We start from the raw sequence: 23312 nt of genomic DNA, 5'->3' as shown, positions 1-23312 counted from the left end.
CTTTGAAATTTGTCCAGCTTAGAACCTGTTATGTAATAATTTAACTCTCCCATCACCTCATAAGTATTATAAAAGAAAAATGTTTTTAAATTTGAATTGTTTAAAAGAAACATTTCTCAAGTATAATATATTCTTCACCAGGAGGCTTTTGTTTGAGCCTCTTGTTTCAATTGTTGAACAGTTCTAACTGTTTTATTGACGCAGGAGCAGATGTTGGTGTAAAATGTGGGTCACAGTATGTTCATGCAATTTCATGTCAACTTCTACCTGTTCTGCCACAGTCCACTTTTTTATTTCTCAGTTTATATTTACAGGTTTTGTTTGAAACATTTCTAAGGCCATGGAACATGAAATTGCATTGTAATTTAATAGGACCTTTGTAGTGATCATAATTCACAACATCACTCTTCGACGTCATATAATGGATTAACAGATACTTCCTTAAATCCCCGTTAGAATCCAAGTCCTTAATGGTATTAGTGTTATATATTAACTGATTTAATGACAAACACTAATACTGAATTTAAGGATCAGAGTAAAACAAGCTTTAAAAAGCAGTATCACAGTCACTACATTTTCTAATTTATATGACAACATCAAGAAGTACATGATGTTTGCAGTTCTAGAGAATGAGAAATATCACATTCAGTTTTAATATACCATTAACTTCTCAAAATATTATGCAAACAAGTTTCAAATACCACGTATACAACACAAAATAAGTAGTTTATGGAGGTTTAAGAAAACTGTTAAAAAACAAGACTCCTAGAGGAAGAGTTATAGTCCCTCAAAGGACCTATTAGGAATAATGTTGACGGTCAATAAGTTAAAAAATAATTTAAATGTTTATTTTAACCTGTTTCATACTACCCTATTGTGAATTGCATAATTGTAATGCTTTGAACCTGGTTTCAATGTGTAGTGGTAACTGTAATAATTAGGTTGCTTAATAGAACATGCAAGTTGAAACACAAATCATGACATTAGGCCTTTCAGGAAATACGTTTGAATAATAATGTGCTACTAATGCTGTAATTACAGGAAAGCCATCTGTGTCTTTGAAAGACCTGTCTTGTTTAGAGAATTAAAAGGTTCTTGCAGATTTTAGATGATTTATCTGACTGTCAGATTTTAAGGTAAAATTAGGTGACAAAACTAGTGGGTCTTTTGCCATCTGTGCTTTGTCTGGTACAAAAAGCATCAGGTTACAGTCAGACCTTAAATGATGTACACGGTGCACAGTGGGATTAATTATCATCTTCAAAGGAACATATGTCACATGTTCCTGGATATCACATCAAGAACATTTTGATGTCCTATAAAAAAAACACATTTCAGAATGTTAAATTTTACATTTTTGCTAACATTTTACCCTGGTTATAAACCTATATTCACTCTTAAAGAGATTGTAGAGATCCCTCATATATATATATAAAATCCCGTTCATTATGCCAGTGCTCAGCCCTGTTTCTTTTATTGGTCTTGTTGAGAAAAAACAAATTCTGACAACTTCAAATCATCTAAGAGTACGTATTTATTATTTTGAATTATGGGTTAAAAGCGATGCTGCAGGGCTTTGTAGCAGCTCAACAATTGCTTACTCATGGTGGAGCTTTATAGTTTGGTTTTTGCTGGTTCAAATCTTGGTTCAAATCTCATTAGCCGACTTGGGGACTTGGGGAAGTGTCAGCCCAGAAGTGGTTGAGTTTCATAGAATAAATCTGTGTGAAGCACTGTGATAACTGTTTTATTATTATTTTTAAATATAAATTCCATTGCATGCTTATCACTAGTCTGTGTAGTTATAAGATATTGTAAGTGTTACAATATCATTGGCCTTTTCAAATATAGAATTTAAATTTTGTATGGATAAAAATAAATTGTTCAAAAATTTACTTTTTATCAGGATTTCCTAAGGGCTTCTATATTTGTAAAAAACGGAAAATACAGATGCATCGATTAATGCGCATCAATCCTTTCCATACTGAAATGAGCAAAAAGTTGTAATTGTACAACTCTTCACACTATTTCTGCATTTCATGTACAGTACAGGTATCTAAATGTCCCCCAAGTGGTCCCCAAATCACTTAGTAATTAAAACATAACAATACAAAATAAATATATTGTTATAGCCATTCTTCTGTTTTGTTATCTTTCTTTATCACACTATTTTTAATATGATCATTAATGAAAGTGTTTTTTTTAATCAGATGCTAGTGCTAGCATTAATTATAACATACCTCAATGATCCTGTGACAAAGATCCTGTCATCATACGAGAAAGGCTGTAAAACCTGTAGCTGCCTGCCCAAATCTGATACTCTAAATTAACACAAGTTTTGGCCATATTACATTTTCTATGGCCTGTTTAGATTGCAGTGTCTTTTCTTTCTTGTTACTTTGCACTATAAGAAGCTATTCTCATTTTCTCATCAGAAGCCCAGTTCATGTACAGTATATTGAGCTGATGCAAACTAGCATTCCAATAAAGAAAGAGGCACTACTTCAGTTTTATGATTGTTGTTTAAACTAAGGTGCAGATATTGTGCAGAATATATAAGTATTATACTTAATTAATATATTTAATTTTTTATGGTAGTACTGTATGTCACGTATTTGCCCTGTTGCTTTATTTTGAAGCTGGGAGCAAAGGCTTGGCAAATTGAAAAGAGCTTGAATCTGTTGATTTTCCACAGGAATTCTTTATCTGACATCGACCCTAAACCACCTGGGCACCACCAGTGTGAAGCTGTCGGTGTCAGCCCAGGATGGGGGAGGTCTGAGCTGTCTGGTACCAGCAGCCATCACAGTGAACATTGTACGTAGTGCTCTTGCCCCTGCTGTTTTTGAGAAGTCCCGATATGACTTCATGGTACCAGAGGACGCCCCCATAGGTACTGCTGTGGGAGCAGTGCAGGCCACCAACCCTACAAGTGAGTAAACTTTTTTCAAAACGATTACACAGAGGCTTTACTGATGTTCCTTTTTTATTTTGTTCAGGCTATTCTATTTTGTTTTTGAAGTATTTTAATGAACAAAATATAAAGCTTTTTTAACAAAAGATTTCTTGGTGGATCTGTATTACAATTGTTCATATATTGCATTTCTTGTTATGCCATCACTACTGTATCTACTATCTTGTTTTTTTTTAGTTTTCATCTCAGGGTTATATTGCCTTAAGAGTGATTTCTTAATGCTACCAAGTGCTAATTCCAGATTGAAAAGTAAGGGTGGGATAAAGTTTCTATGGCAGGTTCCCTGCCAGATTCCAAACACTGCCAAGTGTGTAAGATTTAGCAACATTGTACAGCAGCTTCTTCTGGGCATGATGCAAGTCCAGGTGGGATTAGAATTCATTGGGTCAAAGTTCATGAGAGTTTCCACTGTCTTTGAAGAATTTTTGGAACAGGATTTTGTTCTTTTTGAATTATATTTATTGTGTACAAGGTTATTTATTGGTGATTTCTTTGAGTATCCAATAGGAGAAGTAGGTGACATTGTTGATCTTTTGTTTAAGATGAAAATCCTTAAAATACATGTCCTTTTCTTACATTAAATATTGTAAACATTTGTAGCTCAAGAAGTACAACTTGTTATTTGCTTGAAATGGACCAAAAGGCTGTATTAAAGTAGAAATGTAAATGTCACTTTTTCCCAGCTGATAGATTGACCTTTGTTTACTAAATAGTTTGTCGTTTCAGCAGCTTAGCCAACCAGGGTGTTAGACAGTCATTTAAGGCTGTGTTGTTGCTTAAAAGATTAACCCTTGCATTAACACACAGGCATCAAGGATCTTCTTCAAGAAGTGCCAAGCCTAATTAGCTCACCCAATAAGCTTCTCACAAACCTTTACTACCACAGTGTAGCAGAAATGACCAAAGGCAGGTGACTAAACTACATTTTGTAAGAAATACAGATGAATTGAAACTGTTTACTTGCTCAGGTTATCAGGAACTAAGACAGTGTTTTTCAATATCAAGCCCTGGAAACACTGACAAGTTGTTGTCTGCTATTATTGCTGTTTTTGTCGAAAGAGGTATACATATAGATCATGTGTGTTTGCTGTAATGTAATGAATGAAAGTATTAGACTAAATCCTTATAAAAGTGAGGAAATGTGTCATTCAAATAAAGTGTAATGTGAAATTAGTCTTTTATTTTGGTTAAAGTAACATCCCTTAAAAATCTTAAATGAAGTTCAACAACTAAGCTGCTTCCTCTATTTACAGATTCCTTTGAGTCCCTGTTCTATAGAATTTCCTCTGGTGATCCACATGGCTTGTTCTCCATCCACCCTCAGTTTGGTCTCATCAGTACCAATAAACCTCTCGATCACGAAGCCCAGTCTTATGTGATCCTTATGCTGCAATCACAGACAGGCACGTCCCCAGTATACAGCAGCACTCAAGTGAACATTACTATCACTGATGTCAATGACAACCCTCCCGTCTTCCCAAAAGACCTGGAAACAATCACCATTTCTCAGAGCACTTTGCCAGGTACTGTCTTGTATATCGCTCATGCACATGACAAGGACAGCGGGCCCAATGGCAGGATCAAGTATGCTCTACAGGCAGATAACACAAGAGCATTTGCAGTTGACATGCTACATGGTACTGTGTGTCTCAACGACAGCCTTTCACTGGATGCCCAGTTCAGCTACTCTCTGAAGATCCTGGCAGTAGATGAAGGCAATCCCCCCTTAAGCTCCATATTGACACTCATTGTCAATGTTGAGCACACAAAATTTGAGGGCACTCTAGTGTTTGAAACACTCATTTACCAGGTGGAAATCAGTGAGAATGCCCAAGTAGACACGAGGATAATCCAAGTGCGAGCCCATGGAAGTTACCCTTCGAACAATTCCAGCCCTTCCTACTCTCTACAGCCCATTTCAGGATCCTCTCCCTTTGGGATACATGCAGACAGTGGCTGGCTGTTCCTCAACCTGAATCTAAACTACGAGTCCAAGTCGACACATCGATTCAAAGTACTTGCCACAGCTTGGGAAGGGAAACAGCTGCTTAGTGCCACAGCCACTGTTATTGTAAATGTTCTGGATGAGAATGACAATGCCCCAGTCTTCACGCAGGATTCCTACTTTTTTACAATTCAAGAAGGACCAGTTCCTCATGGTCTAGTCGGTTCTGTGAAGGCAACAGATCTAGATTCTGGCAAAAATGCCCAGCTATCCTACATCTTATTATCAGATGGAAAACGATTCCGTATTAATTCTAAAACAGGTGAGAAGTGAAGCTTCATGAGCACTTTCTTATGTTTTTTATATCAGTTTAGTTCTTATTTCTTCCACAAGTGGGTTGTTTATATTTCTTTACTTCTCATAATTTTTAGCATGCAGACTTAGCATTGATGCACATCTTCCTAAATACAGTAACATTTCTAGAACTTCTTTTTTTGTTTTAAGATCCATTGCTGTAAACATGTAATTTAATGCTGTAAACATGTAATTGGGCTCAATACTGGGCCCCTTGCTCTTCAGCATTTACATGTTCCCACTTGGTCAGCTTTTAAGATCACATGGCCTCAGCTTTCATTTTTACGCTGACGATACTCAAATATACATCCATACCAAACCCGACACTGATGTGGCTGTCTCTATTCTATCTAATTGCATCTCTGACATAAAAATTTGGATAACTCAAAACTTCCTTCATCTTAACTGTGACAAGACTGAAGTCATGCTTATTGGTACCCCCCATCAACTTCGTAAAGCCAGTCCTGTAACCCTGTCTGTAGATGGCTCTGTACTTGAGCTTCAATCAAAATTGAAAAACCTTGGGGTTAAATTCGATTCTGGCTTAACATTCGACCCACATGTACAGCATACTGTCAAAACATCTTTTTTTCACCTTAGAAATATCGCAAGACTACGCCCTATGCTATCATTAACTGTGGCTGAAAAGCTGATCAACATATTTGTATTCTCTCGAATTGACTACTGCAATGCTCTGCTCCCTGGGGTATCTAAATCTACTCTGAACAAGCTGCAGTATGTCCAAAATTCAGCAGCCAGAATCCTGACCAGGTCTAGTGCAAGTGTTCACATTACTCCTATCCTGGAGTCCTTGCACTGGCTTCCGGTCAAATTCCGCGTAGACTTTAAAATCCTCATGCTCACCTACAAGGCTTTACATGGCTTGGCACCTCAATACCTGTCTGAACTTTTATCGCCCTACTCCCCACCTCGCAACCTCCGCTCTTCAAATTCTGCCCTCCTTACTGTCCCCCAAGCCCGTCTACATTGTATGGGCGACAGGGCCTTCTCCTGCTATGCCCCCAAGCTCTGGAACTCTTTGCCCAAGGATATTAGAGAGTCACCTTCTCTAAACTCCTTCAAATCCAGACTCAAAACCTTCTTCTTCAGAAAAGCCTTTACTTAACTGGTTCCATTCTTCACCCCTCTGCTCTTCTTAATACCATCTTCCACGGTCTCCTCTATTGTTATTGTTGTATTGTTGTAATTATAATTGTGTCCTGTCTTGTGAAATTTTCTTATTTATTGTTATTGTCATCCTGTAAAGCGCTTTGAGAAGCCACCTTTAAAGGCGCTATATAAAATAAAGTTTATTATTATTATTATTATTATTATTATTATTATTATTATTATTATTATTATATTAATTGCAATGTTGAATTGTGACAGTTGACTCAGTAACTAGCTGTTTTGCTGGTGCTGTCCTGCAGGAGAGATTATTAACTGGGTGGCACTGGACCGTGAACAGCGTACTCATCATACCCTGACAGTGTTAGTGACAGACCAAGGTCTCCCACGTCACAGTGCTTCCACCACAGTCTACATTCTCATCACAGACATCAACGACAACCCCCCTCAGTTCACACACCTGCCCGCTGGAAAAGAGCTCAATGTACAGGTTGGTCTTTCTATTGTGTACTGCCTTTCTCTTCTGGTCTCTTAAGCAGCTCCCAGGATTCATGCTCTCTTATAAGGTCCCTACAAATAGCTCCACCTTGTGGACATCTCTTCACAATCCTTATTAGGCTGCAATTGTGAACGACTCCTTTTTTAAGTGAAAGGTGCTTTAGTTGTGCTTGTTTAAAGTAATCCACTCTTTACATGTGTAAATAACAAGCCAGTTTATAAAACGTTTTTATTCTAGTGCAGACTTTAAAGTGCTTGACCTGTGGTTGTTACGGAATTTAACTATAAAATTCAAAAATCGTTTGCATTAGTATGGTAAGTTATGTGTTTTATAAATTATATCACTACATCTGAGGTAAGTGTGAAAGATTTGTGTATTGATCAGTATGTTACTTGATGGACTTAAATCAAATACTAAAACTGATTATTGCAATGCTTATTGCTTTTACACATTAGTTATTTATGAATTATTTGTAGTTAAAAATAACTTAACTGAAGGTCTTATTGTTTCTTTATTATAACTGTGCACTGTTTTACAATGTAAGAGGAGCTCTGTCTTCTAATATGTGTTTTTTTCCATTACAGTAATTTCACATCCCTGTTTTGTTTCTTAGCTTTGGGCAGGGCAGCCTGCAGGTACTGTGGTAACCAGCATGTTTGCCAAAGACCTGGATGCTGGAGACAATGGAACAGTACTATACGCATTGCATTCAGGTACAAAGTTATAAAGTGTAAGATGTAAAATTAGTAACTACATTACATCATTATTCTTCTCTGTTTCCCAGTAGCTCACATGCATTTGAATTTTGACTTTTTCATATCTTATGTTTTTATAAGATATGGGTTAAAGTCTTCTTTAACTGCAGACGACTAGATGACAAAGATAGGATTACGTGACTATTCCTGTTTGTAACCTCATGTTACTTACTATTGTAAAGACGGATATCCCTGTTACTTCAAGTCTGTTTGTCATTTTCAGTGTTATAAATCATTTAGAATTGTCACTTTAGAAATTAGAAACATCTCTTGAACAATACATCCCCAAAAAACAGAAAATACCATCAAATACAATGCTTTTGTGTTACAGAGGATGGCCTGGAGCATTTTGAAATTGATAGCAAAAGTGGAGAAATAAAGACAACAGAACATTTTTCTCAGCATCCTAGAAGCCACTATACACTGACAGTCACTGCCAGAGATAGAGGACCCTCACCTCTGGAAGAATCAGCTGTAGTTCACGTGCAGGTGATATCAAGCTCAAGACACTTGTGATTACATGTACAGTAGGAATGCTGAACGTTCTTTGAATTAGAAGTCAATTTTGCTTTGGTAATGGATCTTATTTACATGTTTTGAGTTCTGCAAGACTACATTTTTTTCATTTTTTTATTTTGTTCATGGAGAAGCAGAGCTGTCAATCCATGACCCTTGAGGTCCTGCGGGCACTTCACTTTGTCATTCTAGCTTAAAGTCATGTAAAAATATTGAAAATAAAGTAAACGCCCTTTAACTTTGACGTGAATTAAAAAGCTTAAGCTTTTAGCTTGTAATTCCGTTGTTATTTTATTGCAACATGTATTTAAAATAGCTAGTAATAATAGCTAACAGTGCCTCATTTCTGTGCAAAGTGTATAAAAGCTACAGTATGTTGTCATTACTTTCAAAAAGTCTTAGGTAAATCTCTAATCCAAATAATAAATTAAAAGTAATAAATTAATACATTAAACAAATAAAGAATATACATAAATATTTCAATGATGTCTTTATTGTACAAACTGAAAAAGATTGAAATAGCTGTGTGGTACACAAACAAATATTCTTCTTTCAGAGTCTTCCAATTGAGAGGGTTAATAATCCCAACCACAGCGTCAGGCAGTTTTCTCTTAAAGAAGATTCCAAACCTGGAAAAATCCTTGGATCAGTGAAACTCTCCGATGGAGATGGCCAAAATATGATGCACTCCATTGCTGAAGGAGATGGTAGTATCCATTTTGGGATTGACCGCTTTTCTGGAAACCTGTTTCTTGCCCATGAACTTGATTACGAAACAGCCTCACACTACTTTCTGAAGGTGCATGCAGAAGACCACAGCCAGATTCCTGCCCTCAACAGATCTGTGTTTGTCAGTGTGAGAGTGGAAGATAGCAATGACCATGAACCCTGGTTTTTAGATGATGTCATTACTTTTGGATTAGAGGAGAACCTGCCTATTGGAACACCAGTTTACACCTTTAATGCCAAGGATGGGGATGGAAGTTTTCTTAACAGTCTGTTACACTATTCTGTCACTTCAAATAACATGGAAGAAATTCCATTTCAGATAGATCCACTCAAAGGAACCCTTACTACCAAAGCTGAGATCGACAGAGATGAGACTCAGAGCTTTGTCCTGACGGTTACTGCTACTGATCAGGCTGCAAACCCTTTGGACCAAAAGTGCACAGCTCTGACAGCTCACATATTCATCTTAGACTTGAATGACAACAGCCCAGTCTTTGTGTCTTCAAACATTTCTCACATTGTTGAAGATGCAGAAGTTGGAGCTCTGGTTCATCACATCATTGCGAAAGACAAGGACTCGGGTAGAAATGGCCAGGTTGTGTACAAAGTCCTGTCAGGAAATGAGAAGAGGGTCTTCATGTTGGAGGAAATCACAGGTACAAAATAACATAATTATGCACTATGTTCTTGACATTATGTGGACTTTCTGTTTCTTGTTCTTTATTTTAATGAAACAATTCTTTTATAATTATAATGATAATTTCATAATAGCAGCTGATGAATTCAAAATGAACTAAAACATCAACAACTGACATGTTATTTTAAAACACAAGTAATACATGTAATCATTCTCTTTTGCTTCTAGGGTTGCTGTTCCTGGCCTCATCCCTGGATTATGAGACACAAGGTTCCTATACACTAATCATACAGGCTCAAGACAGTGGAGACACTCCACTCTCCTCCACTCAGACGCTCACAGTCTCTGTCATTGATGTCAATGATGAAGCACCCATGTTTGAGCAGTCCATTTACACTGCATCTGTACCTGAGAACAGAGAACCTGGGGACATTTTCATCAGGGTTACAGCACTTGACAAGGATTCAGGTACAGTTATAGTCCTGTTGAGCATAATCTATAGTTCTAAAAAACGCTTGATAAAAATAGAATGGGCTTATTTGTTTCATAATGTAGACATTTTTTTAAAAAGGCAAAAAACATGACAAAAAGATAACTAAGCATTTAGAAAGAAATGTATTAAAGCACTGTTGTAACTCAATTCAGCCGCAAGGGGGCAGCTCTGTCATTTATTTAAATATCAGCGAGGCAAAAAAGTAGTTAGACTTCACAGAGAAAGTTCAAAGCACACAACAAATCTGGGGACCTGAAGCAGGAACCTTTCAACAAAGTGACGAAATAGTCTTAAAACAGACCATAAATGTAATTGTAATTGTCTAAATTTCCCTACTAAGATTTCATGCTGTTGGCCCTGTTTACATAAGAAAGAGTATAAGGTATTGAAAATCTTTAGAATGAATGATAAGGTTTTTCATGTTTTAAAATTAAATAATGAAGTCTTTTTGTTGCATAAAGAAATTGTGAAGCTTTTTATTTTAGGCAGGTTTTTAATACTTTTTATGCAGGGTTGTAATGTCAGTTGAAACAGACATTCCTGAGTCAAGAATTAGCCAAAACCAGCAATCAAGCTTCTATATGGAATTTTATGTGATGTCCTGTGATGATTCTTAATTCAGACCATCTGCACTTGGAATTGTGTGTTTTCATCTGTCATATCAAATTCATGCTCATAAACCAGAAAAGTACTCCAATTATCCAAGTACAACGGGGTACACTATTACAAGCATTTGCATTACTGTGTGTGTATATACATGTATAAACTGTACTGTACAATAAGTATAATATAATATTATGGTGGACAAAATAATTGCATCACTTTAACTTTTATATCTGATGTTTCATTTATGCATTTGCAACTCTGGCCTGAATGGCGTCTCATCTCTTTAAGAGAGCTGTAACAGCTAGTGGTAACTTTTGACGTCAGCTTGGTAGAGTCAGAATGATAAAAAGAGATTATAACAGTAGCAATACTTCCTAGGCCATTCAAGAAAATGTAAACTCCTGCAGCAAGGCTCTAGTGTGCAATATGGACTATACTCGCTACGACAGGATAGGCAGTATGAATCTGGGCTTCAATCACAAATGCTACACATACTTTTTTCAAAGACTGTGTTGTCTCTTTCAACTGGGCTAGAAAAGTGAGTCCATTTTGATGTTGTTAGTATTGATAGTGGATAATCTAGATACTTCGTGAAGATGCAACAGTCCTGAGATCTGAGTGGTCAGATTTCATCTGCTCATAGGGTCTATCCATGATATTTCACATTTCTGTTGCAGGCAACACTATATTCTCAACACACTCTAACATGTTAAATTTATAAATAACATGTTTGAAAAGGTTAAGATTTTTTAAGAAAGAAAGGTTAAGAATGGTGTTTTTATTTAAATCTTGAGGTTTTTATTTTAAGTTAATATAATATTTGTATTTTTTTCTAGAAAATCTACAAATGTTATAATATACAACCAATGCTTTTGTGCTTGCAAATGTAAACAGTGAGAATTTTCCTGATTAATAAAAATCTTTTTTTTATTCATGCTAGCATTTTTAAGAACCAGAATATATCCCACAAATGTGTTAACTCATCAAAATTTGAAATTGTCAGTAAATGCTACTCTGATATCCTGTGGTGGTAGCAAAAGGCCTTTATATGAGTCACAGTTTATTTATTGGAATAGACAACCTTTTAAAAAATGTAGTAAGTATTTATATTTTTAATGGTCAAACAGGATGTGGACAATTCTAGTCAGCATTTTGTTTACGAAATAACATCAATTGCACTGTTTTAAAACAGTTATAATACCTTTTTACAAATAAAATAGTAAAAATAAATAGTCAAAATAGTGTTGGTTTTAGAGTGAAGAAGAATAAAGAAGATAGATCTTATCACCAGATAAAATCCTTACAAACATTTACAATTCTTACAAACAGTTTGTTTTTATATCCATTGGCAAAAGTCACTGGCTTAGAAATGAAAAAATAGTCAATCACAATAGCATAGTTAAAGATGGGAAGCTTGCCAGACATTTGTAAATACAAAATATGCACAAGACTTTGTAAAATGTGAAAAGTAATTTAAAATTTGGACCTGTGCCAGCCTATGAGCTACAAAGGAACAATTAGCTGTTAATTCCTTGCTGTAAAGTAGAAGGGGAGAGTAGAAAAACAATGTTTTGGCTCTGAATCCTAAAGGATTCATACCTGAAGAAATTCTTGTTCCAAAGCGCTTTATACAACATACTTTCAGTCAGGCACAATGCTTTTCCTCACTATATTCTTACTGACATCTAAATTCCTAATACTTGTTTTCTATATGTAGACAAGTCTGTCAATATCTTGACATACTTTTTAATAAGATCTTTAAGAATCTTGCTAGTAGAGCCAAAGGTCTGGGACAAAAGCCACATATCATTAATTCTCATTTATAGTCTGTAAACCACAAACATCAGACTCCAATCACTTTTTCTTCCCATAGCTTTCACATTATAATCAGTGGCTTTCCTCTATTTCACTGCAGTGGAATAAGACTTTTCTCATCTCATTATCATAACAGATTTAAGATGGGATTGAGACTGTTGGAGAGGAACGTAAAACAAAAGTACTGTATAATTATTCTGATTTCTGGTTTACCTGTTGTTGTAAATTACAACTTTTAATTTCTTCAATGAAATGAAAATAATCTACAATGTAGATTAATGAATTAGAAAGCTAATTAAAAAGTTACAAAATGTCTCAGTGACTTAATTAAAAGTCATCATATACAGTGCAAAACATTCAGAGAAAGGTGGCATGTCAAAATATACAGCACAGTTCTGGGCAATTCCAAGGATCAATAATTCTTTATAATGAAAACAATGTTTTCCATTAAACGCAAACTTTAAAGCCATAAACTGTGGCTGATTATATCTCAGCGGACTAATTCTTTAAAACGTGCTTGGATTATTATTATCTACAGCTGGACCTTATTGCAGAGAAGGTGTTACATCCTCAAAATGGATTGTCCTGATATGAGAAACAAGTGACCTTGGTGCCCCATTAGTCCTTTGGAAATGCACAATTGAATCATTTACTCATTTTACATCTTTTATTTATTTTGTTTTTCCACTGAGTCAAAAGTCTGAACTAAGCTGACATAAAACCAATTGGAGATTGAAATTTCATTATATAGGAGTTAAAAAATATTTTACAGCAGTTCTGTAAGCTTGTTAATGTGTTAGTGTACTGTACTCTATTTCTGATTTTAAGTCCATGTTTAGGCTGAACCATGCGTTGAGTTAATTGTGTTGTTGCCTTCTAGATTTAGTGCATAAAGAAGCAATTCTTTAAAGTTTACCTACTGAAGATGAAGAATTTTATAAGAGCAGATTGAGAATATTAGATTTTGAAGCAGTAAAACAATTTTCAATTCAATATTCTTAAAATAGAAGAAATGCTTGAAATTAGTTACAGATCCATTCTAGAAATATACATAATTTACTGCTGTAATTTATAACCTTCTGTAGCTTTACAACTGTTCCGACATTCACTTGAAAATTATTTTAGTTAATACTGATGTGATGTATGTGAAAATGCTTTTTATTTGAATCTCACTGCTTGCATTTAACAGAAATGAATGCTGCTGTATGTTATAGCCTACTGCCTGGACCAGGGTATGAGTTTTTTAGAATTAACTCACAAACTGGAGAGATAAACACTGCTGTAACTCTAGACAGAGAAGTCCAAGAGTTCTTCACCATTCGAGGTAATGATCCTTTGCCATACTGTTCCATAGTAAATACTGTATAACACCTTTAACACACACATATTGAAATAAATTATCGGGTTTTGTATTTTAAGAAAGCACAAGTGAGTTATGTAGGACATAGTTACTGCTACTTCTTAGAAAACAAAGTCTGAAATTTCAGATTTTCTAAACGCTCATATACATTTTTATCATATCTGTAGTGAATATTTAGACATACTGTAAGGCCTAATGTAGTAAGGGAAAGGGGTTTGGTTTTCAGGTCACAGAGTGCATTACTAAAGAGACTTGTGTACAGAGCCAAGTCCACATTTGATTGAGTCTGATATTGAATCCACTTTTAAACATGGAATTTTATATGGTATCTTTAAATAGTATATCTATATATTTCCAGTACAGGAATTTTTTCTTCCAAATTTTTGCACTGGCATTTTAATGAAAACAAGAACTATATACACATTGAATTTGTCAAACTCAGAAGATGAATTCAATGTTTTCTATATTTTTCATTACCCAGATAATTAAGAGCTTACTGAAGTAATTTACAACAACTGTATGCTAATTTTCATTTTACTTCTTTGCTATCTGTTATTTGGTTGTTTCAGCCTTCACATACTACCATTTCTAAAAACATCTCTCAAAAATCATCTGCAAACTATTTTAAAATAAAAAAATGATGTCTGGAAGTATAACAGAGTTGCACCAAAATGCCTTTTTAAGTAAAAAACATTGACACTGCTTATGTATTCTGCCAACGTTCTAGTAAAAGCCATTTGAAGGGCTGTATTTGTGATTAGTTATACAGTACAGAAACAAAACCCATACATAAGGAAAAGCAGGAATGTCACAGCAAATGCAACTAAGATATGAAATATCAGACAGTTAAAAATGAAAGTACTCTTTAGACCTAAAAGAAGACTTTAGGTAGAAACATGCTTATGAAATTATTTGAAACAACAAAATCCACTGCATTAAAGAAAGATCAAACAAAACATGCAAAACTGTACTGATATAAGGCCTTAAGAAACTAGAAGAGGTGGAAAAAGGTTTTTGGTGATGCTGAGTGTGTGGGTTATGTACAGTATTGAATGATTTTTCTAATGTTGGATGCAGGTGATTATGTATATGTATTCCAACCTTCACCTTAATCCTAACAATACCCCAGCCCTAATCTAAGGTTATTTGGAAATAGTAGACTTAGTGACATACTAGAACATTGGATGAACATTGGATGAATATGAGCTATGGTGACAGGCATTATATTTTGCAGTTTTGGGTCGTGACAGTGGGCTGCCATCCCTCTCCAGTACCGCAACGATCCTGTGCACTGTGTTGGATGAGAATGATAACTCTCCTGAGTTCATGCTTACTTCCTTTGAGATCAACATCCCAGAAAACCTGCAGCCTGGAGTCATTCACACTGCTCAAGCCATTGATGAGGATGCCGGGAAAAATGGAACTATCGAATACAGAATCGCTGGTGGGCACACTTTTCCTTATTGACATATCACTTTTAAAGAATGATGCTTTAGTTGGACTTTACAATGCTTTAGGTTTGGAAAGCCATCTTTACTTAGATCTTTTAATCAAAACTATGTCTTGTAAATACAGAATTTATTTGTATCCTACTGTAGCTGAATTTGAACAGATATTTCATTTTATGTCGACATAACGTGTGTGCTTCTCTTGTTAGGTGAAAGTTTTAGCGGCTATTTTGTCATCAATGCTACAACTGGAGACATAATATCCACAAGAAGCCTTGACAGGGAAGAGAGGAGCATGTACACAATCGTCATTGAGGCTCGAGACCTGGGATCTCCTCATAGAAGTTCCACTGCTGAACTTCTAATCAATGTCTTGGATGAGAATGACAACAGCCCAGTGTTCAGCAGAAAGCATTATCGGACATCTGTCAGTGAGAACCTGGGAGTGGGATCTGAAGTTCTCCAGGTATGGGCAACTGACAACGATGAAGGATCCAATGGACAGGTCATTTACTCTCTCATTGATGACACTCTGGGAATGTTCACAATCAACAGCTCATCTGGTGTGGTGAGGACCACAAGAGAGTTGGACAGAGAAACCAAGTCCCAGTATGTGTTCCGTGCTGTAGCAAGTGACTGTAGCACCCAAGGGCCAAAGAGTTCTACTGTCAACGTCATGGTGCACATTGAAGACATCAATGACAACTCTCCCGTTTTCATTCAGAACCCCGTCAGTGGCCATGTATCAATGGAAACAGCGCTGAACCACACCATTGCTACAGTGAGGGCTGACGACAGTGACCTAGGTCAAAATGGGGCTGTACTTTTCAGTTTATCCGAACCAGATTCAATTTTTGATATAAACAGTCAGACAGGAGACATCTCGTTAAAGAGTTTCTTGCCATCTGGATACCATGGTACAAAGCTGCTGCATATTATTGCTGCAGATCAGGGTGTGCCAGTTAGGTCTTCTTCTGGTCTGGTTCTGGTCCATCTCCAGGGTGAAGAACCTGGACTCTGGTTTACTGAGCATGTGTATGAAGCAACTATTCCAGAAAACAGCAAATCAGGTAAAGCAAGTTTCTTATGTTTTAAACTATGCAGTTTTTATTTTTTTAAGATTTTGCATAAGAATGAGCAGATTAAATCGAGTGGTATGTGCAGTATATATTTCCAATAATATTCCCTTAACAGTGGGTTATATTTCTTCATATCAAACAAATATCCTTTAAACAAGCTCTAGATTTCAAGTGTTGTAGTGTCCAATACTTCTGTATATATAAAAGCTTTTTAGAGTGTCAATAGCCTGGACAAATAAAAATAGTCCAATAGCTTACATTGTAAAACATTATATTTTTTAAGTTTGTTTCATACTGTAGTGATGTACATTTTAAGTAACTGAATTTATCTTTTTTTTCTTAAGGTACCTTGGTTGTGACTGTTGTAGCTCAAGACTATAGCAGAGAAGGAAAGAAAATCAGATACAACCTTTTTAGTGGAAATGAAAATGAGGCATTTGCTATAAATCATTATACTGGTAAGTCTTTACAGCACCATTATTACACTGGGTGGAGTATTATATATAATATAATATATATAAGTATACAATATAATGATTGTTATTATATTGGGCGGAGCGGTGGCTCTGTGGCTAAGGATCTGCACCTGTGGCTGGAAGGTTGCTGGTTCAAATCAAATGGCCAGCAGAGGAATCCTACTTCATCGGGCCCCTGAGTAAGGCCCTTAACCCCAACTGCTCCAGGGGTGCTGTACAATGGCTGACCCTGTGCTCTGACCCCAAGCTTCTCTCCCTGTCTGTGTGTCTCATAGAGAGCAAGCTGGTGTTTGCAAAAAGACAAATTCCTAATCCAAGAAAACGTATGTGGCTAATAAAGTGATCTTATACTTAAAGACTTAGCGCAGTTTTAAAACAAAAGTCTTTTTTTGTCACCTAACCTCTTCAGGAGGTTTTTCATCAAATGAAGCTTATGCGATGGCAGCAAACAAGCTATTGCTTGCCTGCAAACATTCCTTTATTAATCTTCTTTCATCTCTTTTCCCTAGGAACTACAAACATGCTTTCTTATTTATGGTTTTATATGTAGCCAAGAACACATGGTTGCTTAACATGTCCATCCAACTTTCCTCACTGCTATCAAGTATAATGAAAATTAACATAATTGTTGAATTCTTCGAGTCATTTTTCCAAAACGTTCTTATTCCTTCACTTGCAATTTGTGCAAAAAAGGCTTTTTTGGCCCTTTTTGAAATTCTTTTGTTTTTTGGCGTTATTGGAACATTTTGTCTGTAGTCGGCAGACTATAGCTTCTTGGAAAGCACAATTTCGTTTTATACTGAAGACTCAATCATAAAAACCAGCATTTACTAGGACTACATGTACTTAATATTAAGAAATACAAGAAGAAAAATGGCATGAGCTCTTTTTGATCCCGTTATAAAGCAGCTTTATGCAGTATTGTGCACTATGAAAAATCAGACTGACATTTGACAAAACTAGATGAAACAGTATGTCATAACCATTTTTCTATGTTACCATTCAGATTTGATTAATAATATTCTAATCCTCCAGAATTCCTATAATTTTCCAAATCTTAACTGGCTTTGAGATGATTTGTGTGGTTTGACTTTGTATTATGTATGTTATTATCTTGCTGCTTATTACTATACTCAGTATTTCTTGAGCTTTATTGCTGTTTACATGTCATTAGGTATTCTTAATACTATTCTGATACAAAGGGTTTCTTATTTTTTTTAATGAAAACTTTTATTTGTTTTTTGCTTCCTTCAATAGTACCAATAGTTTCAATAGTATCATTTGATAGATTCTTATGAATATGAATGCCTTACCTCCTGTTACAAGGGTAACATAGCTGCAGACAAGATAATATTTTTCATGTGTCTATATTTGAATTTATATGATATAATTGATTTCCCCTATCATGTCACATTTTTCTTCACAGATAGAAAACTGCTGATACATTTTCTGTCTCAGCCCAAAGTGAATATTTTATTTACTAAGTTGTAATTTTCTGGTGGACTAATTTATGCAATCTTTGGTTATATTAATGTTCACTGCTGAATAACTAGTGTAGACAGTATAAAAATGGTCATATATAGTACATTGACCTTAAATAAAGGGGCAACTAGATGATTACTTTCTTCACAAAAAAACAAAAAATAATTTAAACTGTTGGTGTTGGTTCATGGGATTTTTATGAACATTCTAAAAAATAAAATATGTTGGGGCACATGTTTTGCCATTATTATACAGCAAACGTTTCTCATTAAAACATTCATGGGTGGGGACCCATGTAATCTATCACAGCTGGGAACTGTAGAAGTGTCCATTTCTGTCCATTCTGTCAAAATCTTCTTGATGAGACTAATTAAGCCAATTGGTAGCAATTTTCTATTTCAAATTCGTTATTCATATTGCAATTAAGTGAAGCTTGAGGGATTGGTAAAACTAGCACATACCTTTCACACCCTGCAGTTTTTTTCTGATTTGAGTTATTTAGTTTTAGTCTGGCTGTGCCCTCATGGTCATCATCATATAGAAACTTATATAAGCAAACGTATCCCCCAGATGTCCCTTTCATGAGATCAAAAAACTGTACATCTGTGGGTGTGTGAATATATACACTGTCATGACTTTTTGAAAGTGTATGTGTATAGAGATTCTTTAGTCTGAACAGTTCCCCTTTAAAAATATTTGAAAACGTGTGTATAGGAGATGAAAGTACACACTTTGATATAAATGTCTGTTTTCTTTGTCTGCAGGAGATATTTATGTGAAGGACCAGAGTAGTCTTGACTATGAACAGAAGAGTAAAGTGCACCTTGTGGTCCTGGCAGCCAGCAGTTGGCAGACTGCTCACTGTAGAGTTACTATTACACTTCAAGATGTGAATGACAACCTGCCAAGATTTGAACAAGCCTACTATAAAACAGCAGTGTGGGAAGGGCAGATCCACAACACTTACATAATGCAGGTAATACCAGTCTGCCATTAATATTGAACATAGTCAATCAGGCTAGCATTCCTAATAAAATAGTTATTGTAAAAGTGTACTAACAGTTTTAATAGGTACCTTAGAAGTTGTTATAGACAAAAGTGAGTTTACCCTAATGCAAATAATGTAGTAGGCTAACATGCTGAAAATGCTGAATTTTGTCATGTGACTCTTGCATTCAGTTTTTTTTTAACTTGACATCAAGAAAGTCTGACACAAGTAGTTTTTCAGTCACTGTTTTATTACATTATAGATTTATTGGACATTGTGTCAGATATATATACTGTAGGAGCAACCGTTCTGGTGACAACATAATGTTTTACTGTACATGAGTGTGAAGGTTAGTGAATACAGTTGAAAAAAGGGATTATAGTTCATTGTAGTGAATATGTACCATACTGGTAGAAAATTAACCACATTATTATTGGGTCACTGGGCTTCAGGATTTTATTTTTGTGCATCTGAAGAAAATTGTATCAGCACCTTAACTTCTCTATGGAATCCTGAAATTAGGGAGATATCCATGCTTTATTTTAATATACTGCATTAATACGTTTTGTAATTTTTTATTCTGGAGACATAAGAACACCTTTGATTTTACATGAAGAAAATGGGTTTTATGTTGGAAAGATTTTCCTTTAAAGCAAGTAAATTAATCTGATGTATAACATATGACAGTGATTTGAATTACCATTGGTTCAAATAGTACAAGCAAGTTGAAATTTACAAGGCCAAAACTATATACTGAAGTCCAGCTAGCCCTCAGGTAAAGTATAATACTAAACTATAGAATCATTTTTGAGAGCTCATTTTATTTTTGTCAGGTTTTTGCAACTGATGCCGACAGTGGTGTTAATGGGCAGATAGAGTATTCCATCCTTTCAGGAAACCAAAATGATGCCTTCTTAATTGACTCAGTGCGGGGAATTTTGGCCACAAACACCATTCTGGATCGAGAAATTGTTTCATTTTACAAGTAGGTGTGCCTTCAGACTCAACACAGAACAACTTTAATATAATTCTAAACTCGGGATATCCTTAATTATTGGACTTTCTGACACACTGTGGTTTTGATTAAAGCCACTTTAAATTAATATGTGCAAAATACTATTAAACAAGTTACTACAATTCCTTCCCATTTGTTTGTTTTAGTGTAATATGTTCAATATTCATGCATGGCAATGTTGCAGTCATCCAGTTTAACATCTATAATGCAAAAGAGCTTGTTGCTCTTTTACGGCATAAAAAAATTGATTGCCTTGAGGCTATGAGGAATTTTTAATTTATGGCATGATTGTTAAAGTGGCATGTAACTGTAATTAGACCAGATGCTTTAAAATATTCTGTGGTGTGCAGGTGATGTGTGCTATCCTAATTTAAGTTAGAAAAGTGAATAACAAGGCCATCTTACACAGATTTTTAAATTATATTTCTCAGCAATCCGTAATGTCTTTATATGACACAACAAAATGGTGAGGAGAAGCTGTATTTCTACACAAACTATCTTTTAATAAAATCTTGAATGATAAAAATCTATAGGAGGATCTTGACATTTTTTAATGTCAACAAAAGAAATAATACATTCTTATTAAATTGGCCTAGATTCTTTAGATTCTTTTTCTTCTTATTTTCAAAGTTTACTTTAATTCATACTATCAATGTGATCTAAGGTAAAATCAGTCTTGTGGGATGTCTCAGGAAAACTCTAGGAGTTTGTGCAAATTAATATGATTTATCTATTCATTTTAAATCTAAACATTTCAAAAGCTTGAATGTGTAGTCTAAGGGTTTGGCCACTGGGGTGAGATTTATTGATTACATTGAAACATGCATCATGTATGGAGGTCACTCCATCTTCAAGTTTCTCCAAGCTTTTAATCCTTGTTCTCTTTAATCCTTTAATCCTTTTTGCGGCAGGTTGGTTCTACAGGCCAAAGACAGAGGTGACCCACCTCTTACAGGAACTGCCACTGTCAGGGTTGAGGTAGTTGATGTCAATGACAATGCCCCAGCAATACCCCCAATGGAGCCTGCAGAGATAGCAGAGAGTAAGGCATCTGTCCAGTGTCAAACTATTCATTCTTTCAGCAGTCACCACCTATATTTTGTTACATGACTGAATCAACATTAAGTTCACAGTGACTCATTTACAGGATACATCTTTAATAACAAGAAAAATCTTTATGGCTTGTGAATCTGATGTTTAGCACTGCATTACAAACCAGCCAAAGAAGTACACTTTGATTTGACTATGTAACACAGCTTCAAAATAATAAATAATTAAGTGTAGCTCAGTGATAGGTTTAATCTGGCAAGCAACTGATATTGTGATTGGATTAGTTCTTGCCCATTTTAAACAAAAATGAAAGTCCTTTGTGTTTTTCAAAAATGAGAAATGATGTGAAAAATGTGGCATTTTCTCCATTTTATTACTAACAGACCTTCCAGCGGGTTATGTTGTCACGCAAGTAACAGCCAATGATGTGGACCTCAGCTCAACCTTGTCATACAGTTTCTCAGCTCAGGGGAACCCAAGTGGGAGGTTTGCGATTGATCCATACACAGGAGTGATCACGCTGACAGAGACCTTGGACTACGAAGACCAATCTCAGTATGAGCTCAGGATCAGGGCCTCAGATTCAGTTCATGAAACAGAGTCTGCTGTCAGGGTTCATGTGCTCGATGTCAATGACAATCCACCTGTCTTCTCACGGGAATCATACCAGGTAAAGCCCACTTGTTACAAAGACAAGCGCTAGAATACAGTGCTGCTAGACAACTGTGCTGCAAAGGAGCACAATGTAAGCTGTACATACAGCATATATGAAAGGTAGCTAGAGAACAAGAGATTAGTCAAGATGAGACTTTCACATTTCTTTTTATCAATAAATCTGTACAGCGCAGATGATTGATTTATTTTACCCTTTTTAATTTGCTCCACACGTGTAGGGAAATCAAATACTATATGCTACAGTACTGTATGTTGCTGTTCAAATATCTGTGACTGACAAAACTGAAGGAACGTAGATCTAACCATTGAAATGTGCTCAGGCTGATCTAACTGATCATTTCAAACTGTTTTTATCTATTGATTTTGTAAGTGTAAACAAACCTCACATACTTTTATGACTTATTATTTTCTTTTTAATATAAAATACTAGTTTTGAACAATACAAATGAAGATTATAATGTTTGGTTATATTTTTGTTACTGAAGCTGTACAAAATTCAATTCTAGGTTGTATTACCTGAATTGACTCCCAAAGACACCTTTGTCCTGGCCCTCTCAGCAACTGACAGCGATTCCGGACTCAATGGAGAGATTTCCTATCGCCTTCTTTCATCTCCTACAAAGGGCTTTTACATCATATCAGAAAATGGTAAGATTTTGGTATTGAATTTTTTTTTAATTGCCAAAATAAGGCCCGTTGAAAATCAAAAATTGCATATCCTGTGATAATGTTCCCCTGGTTTGCTATAAAAGTAAAGCAGAAAGCAAACTCTTTGCTTGAAATAAATCATGAATTACCAATACTAATGCACTAGTTTCTTGGTGGGGTAGGTTGTGGCTCCCCCACAACCATGAATCGAATGAAGCAGTAGCAAATGGATGGATGGTGTAGTATCAGAGTACTGTATGTCTGGCAGGGAGCCAGAGCTAGATAGAACAGAACCTTTTTAATCATAATCAGAGAAGACTTGATACAAGTATTTAAAGTTCTCAAAGACATTGACAAAGTTGATGCAGCACACTTCTTTAATATTAACAGTGAAACAGAAACCAGTCGACACAGTTTGAAATGCTTGGAGGTGGGGGCTCCCGGTGATGTCATGTAAGCAATGGCTGCTTAATTTGTTTGCTCTCTTGGTTATCTTTAAAAAAAACAAATAACTTCGGCAAAATCTGTTCTTAAATCATTTAAAAGAAACATTAAGTGTTGGGTCACTGTGGAAAAACGAGGAAGAGGACGTAAAAACACTCAAAACTATCCAATAAAGGATTTTTTTAAGAGGATCATG

At 35.6% G+C, this 23312-nt stretch overlaps 1 protein-coding gene across 2 annotated transcripts in view; it reads left to right on the top strand.

The window, feature by feature from the left end:
- dchs2 (dachsous cadherin-related 2) overlaps nucleotides 1-23312 on the top strand; it is a 53452-nt gene that overhangs the window by 14545 nt on the left and 15595 nt on the right. For both annotated transcript variants that reach the window (XM_088633223.1, XM_088633222.1), the window contains exons 4-19: nucleotides 2696-2932; nucleotides 4228-5241; nucleotides 6704-6891; nucleotides 7514-7613; nucleotides 7987-8144; nucleotides 8728-9556; nucleotides 9766-10005; nucleotides 13641-13775; nucleotides 15046-15255; nucleotides 15469-16329; nucleotides 16683-16796; nucleotides 19061-19272; nucleotides 20118-20269; nucleotides 21211-21341; nucleotides 21733-22019; nucleotides 22531-22672. In XM_088633223.1, coding sequence (XP_088489349.1) covers nucleotides 2696-2932; nucleotides 4228-5241; nucleotides 6704-6891; nucleotides 7514-7613; nucleotides 7987-8144; nucleotides 8728-9556; nucleotides 9766-10005; nucleotides 13641-13775; nucleotides 15046-15255; nucleotides 15469-16329; nucleotides 16683-16796; nucleotides 19061-19272; nucleotides 20118-20269; nucleotides 21211-21341; nucleotides 21733-22019; nucleotides 22531-22672 — 5010 coding nt within the window. The remainder of the gene's footprint in view (nucleotides 1-2695; nucleotides 2933-4227; nucleotides 5242-6703; nucleotides 6892-7513; nucleotides 7614-7986; nucleotides 8145-8727; nucleotides 9557-9765; nucleotides 10006-13640; nucleotides 13776-15045; nucleotides 15256-15468; nucleotides 16330-16682; nucleotides 16797-19060; nucleotides 19273-20117; nucleotides 20270-21210; nucleotides 21342-21732; nucleotides 22020-22530; nucleotides 22673-23312) is intronic.

The sequence above is a fragment of the Lepisosteus platostomus genome, chromosome 1 (genome assembly GCF_059453375.1).
Source record: "Lepisosteus platostomus isolate fLepPlt1 chromosome 1, fLepPlt1.hap1, whole genome shotgun sequence".
NCBI lineage: Eukaryota > Metazoa > Chordata > Actinopteri > Semionotiformes > Lepisosteidae > Lepisosteus > Lepisosteus platostomus.
Note: the sequence above shows the minus strand (reverse complement) of the source record. Positions and strands in the feature narration are given on the sequence as shown.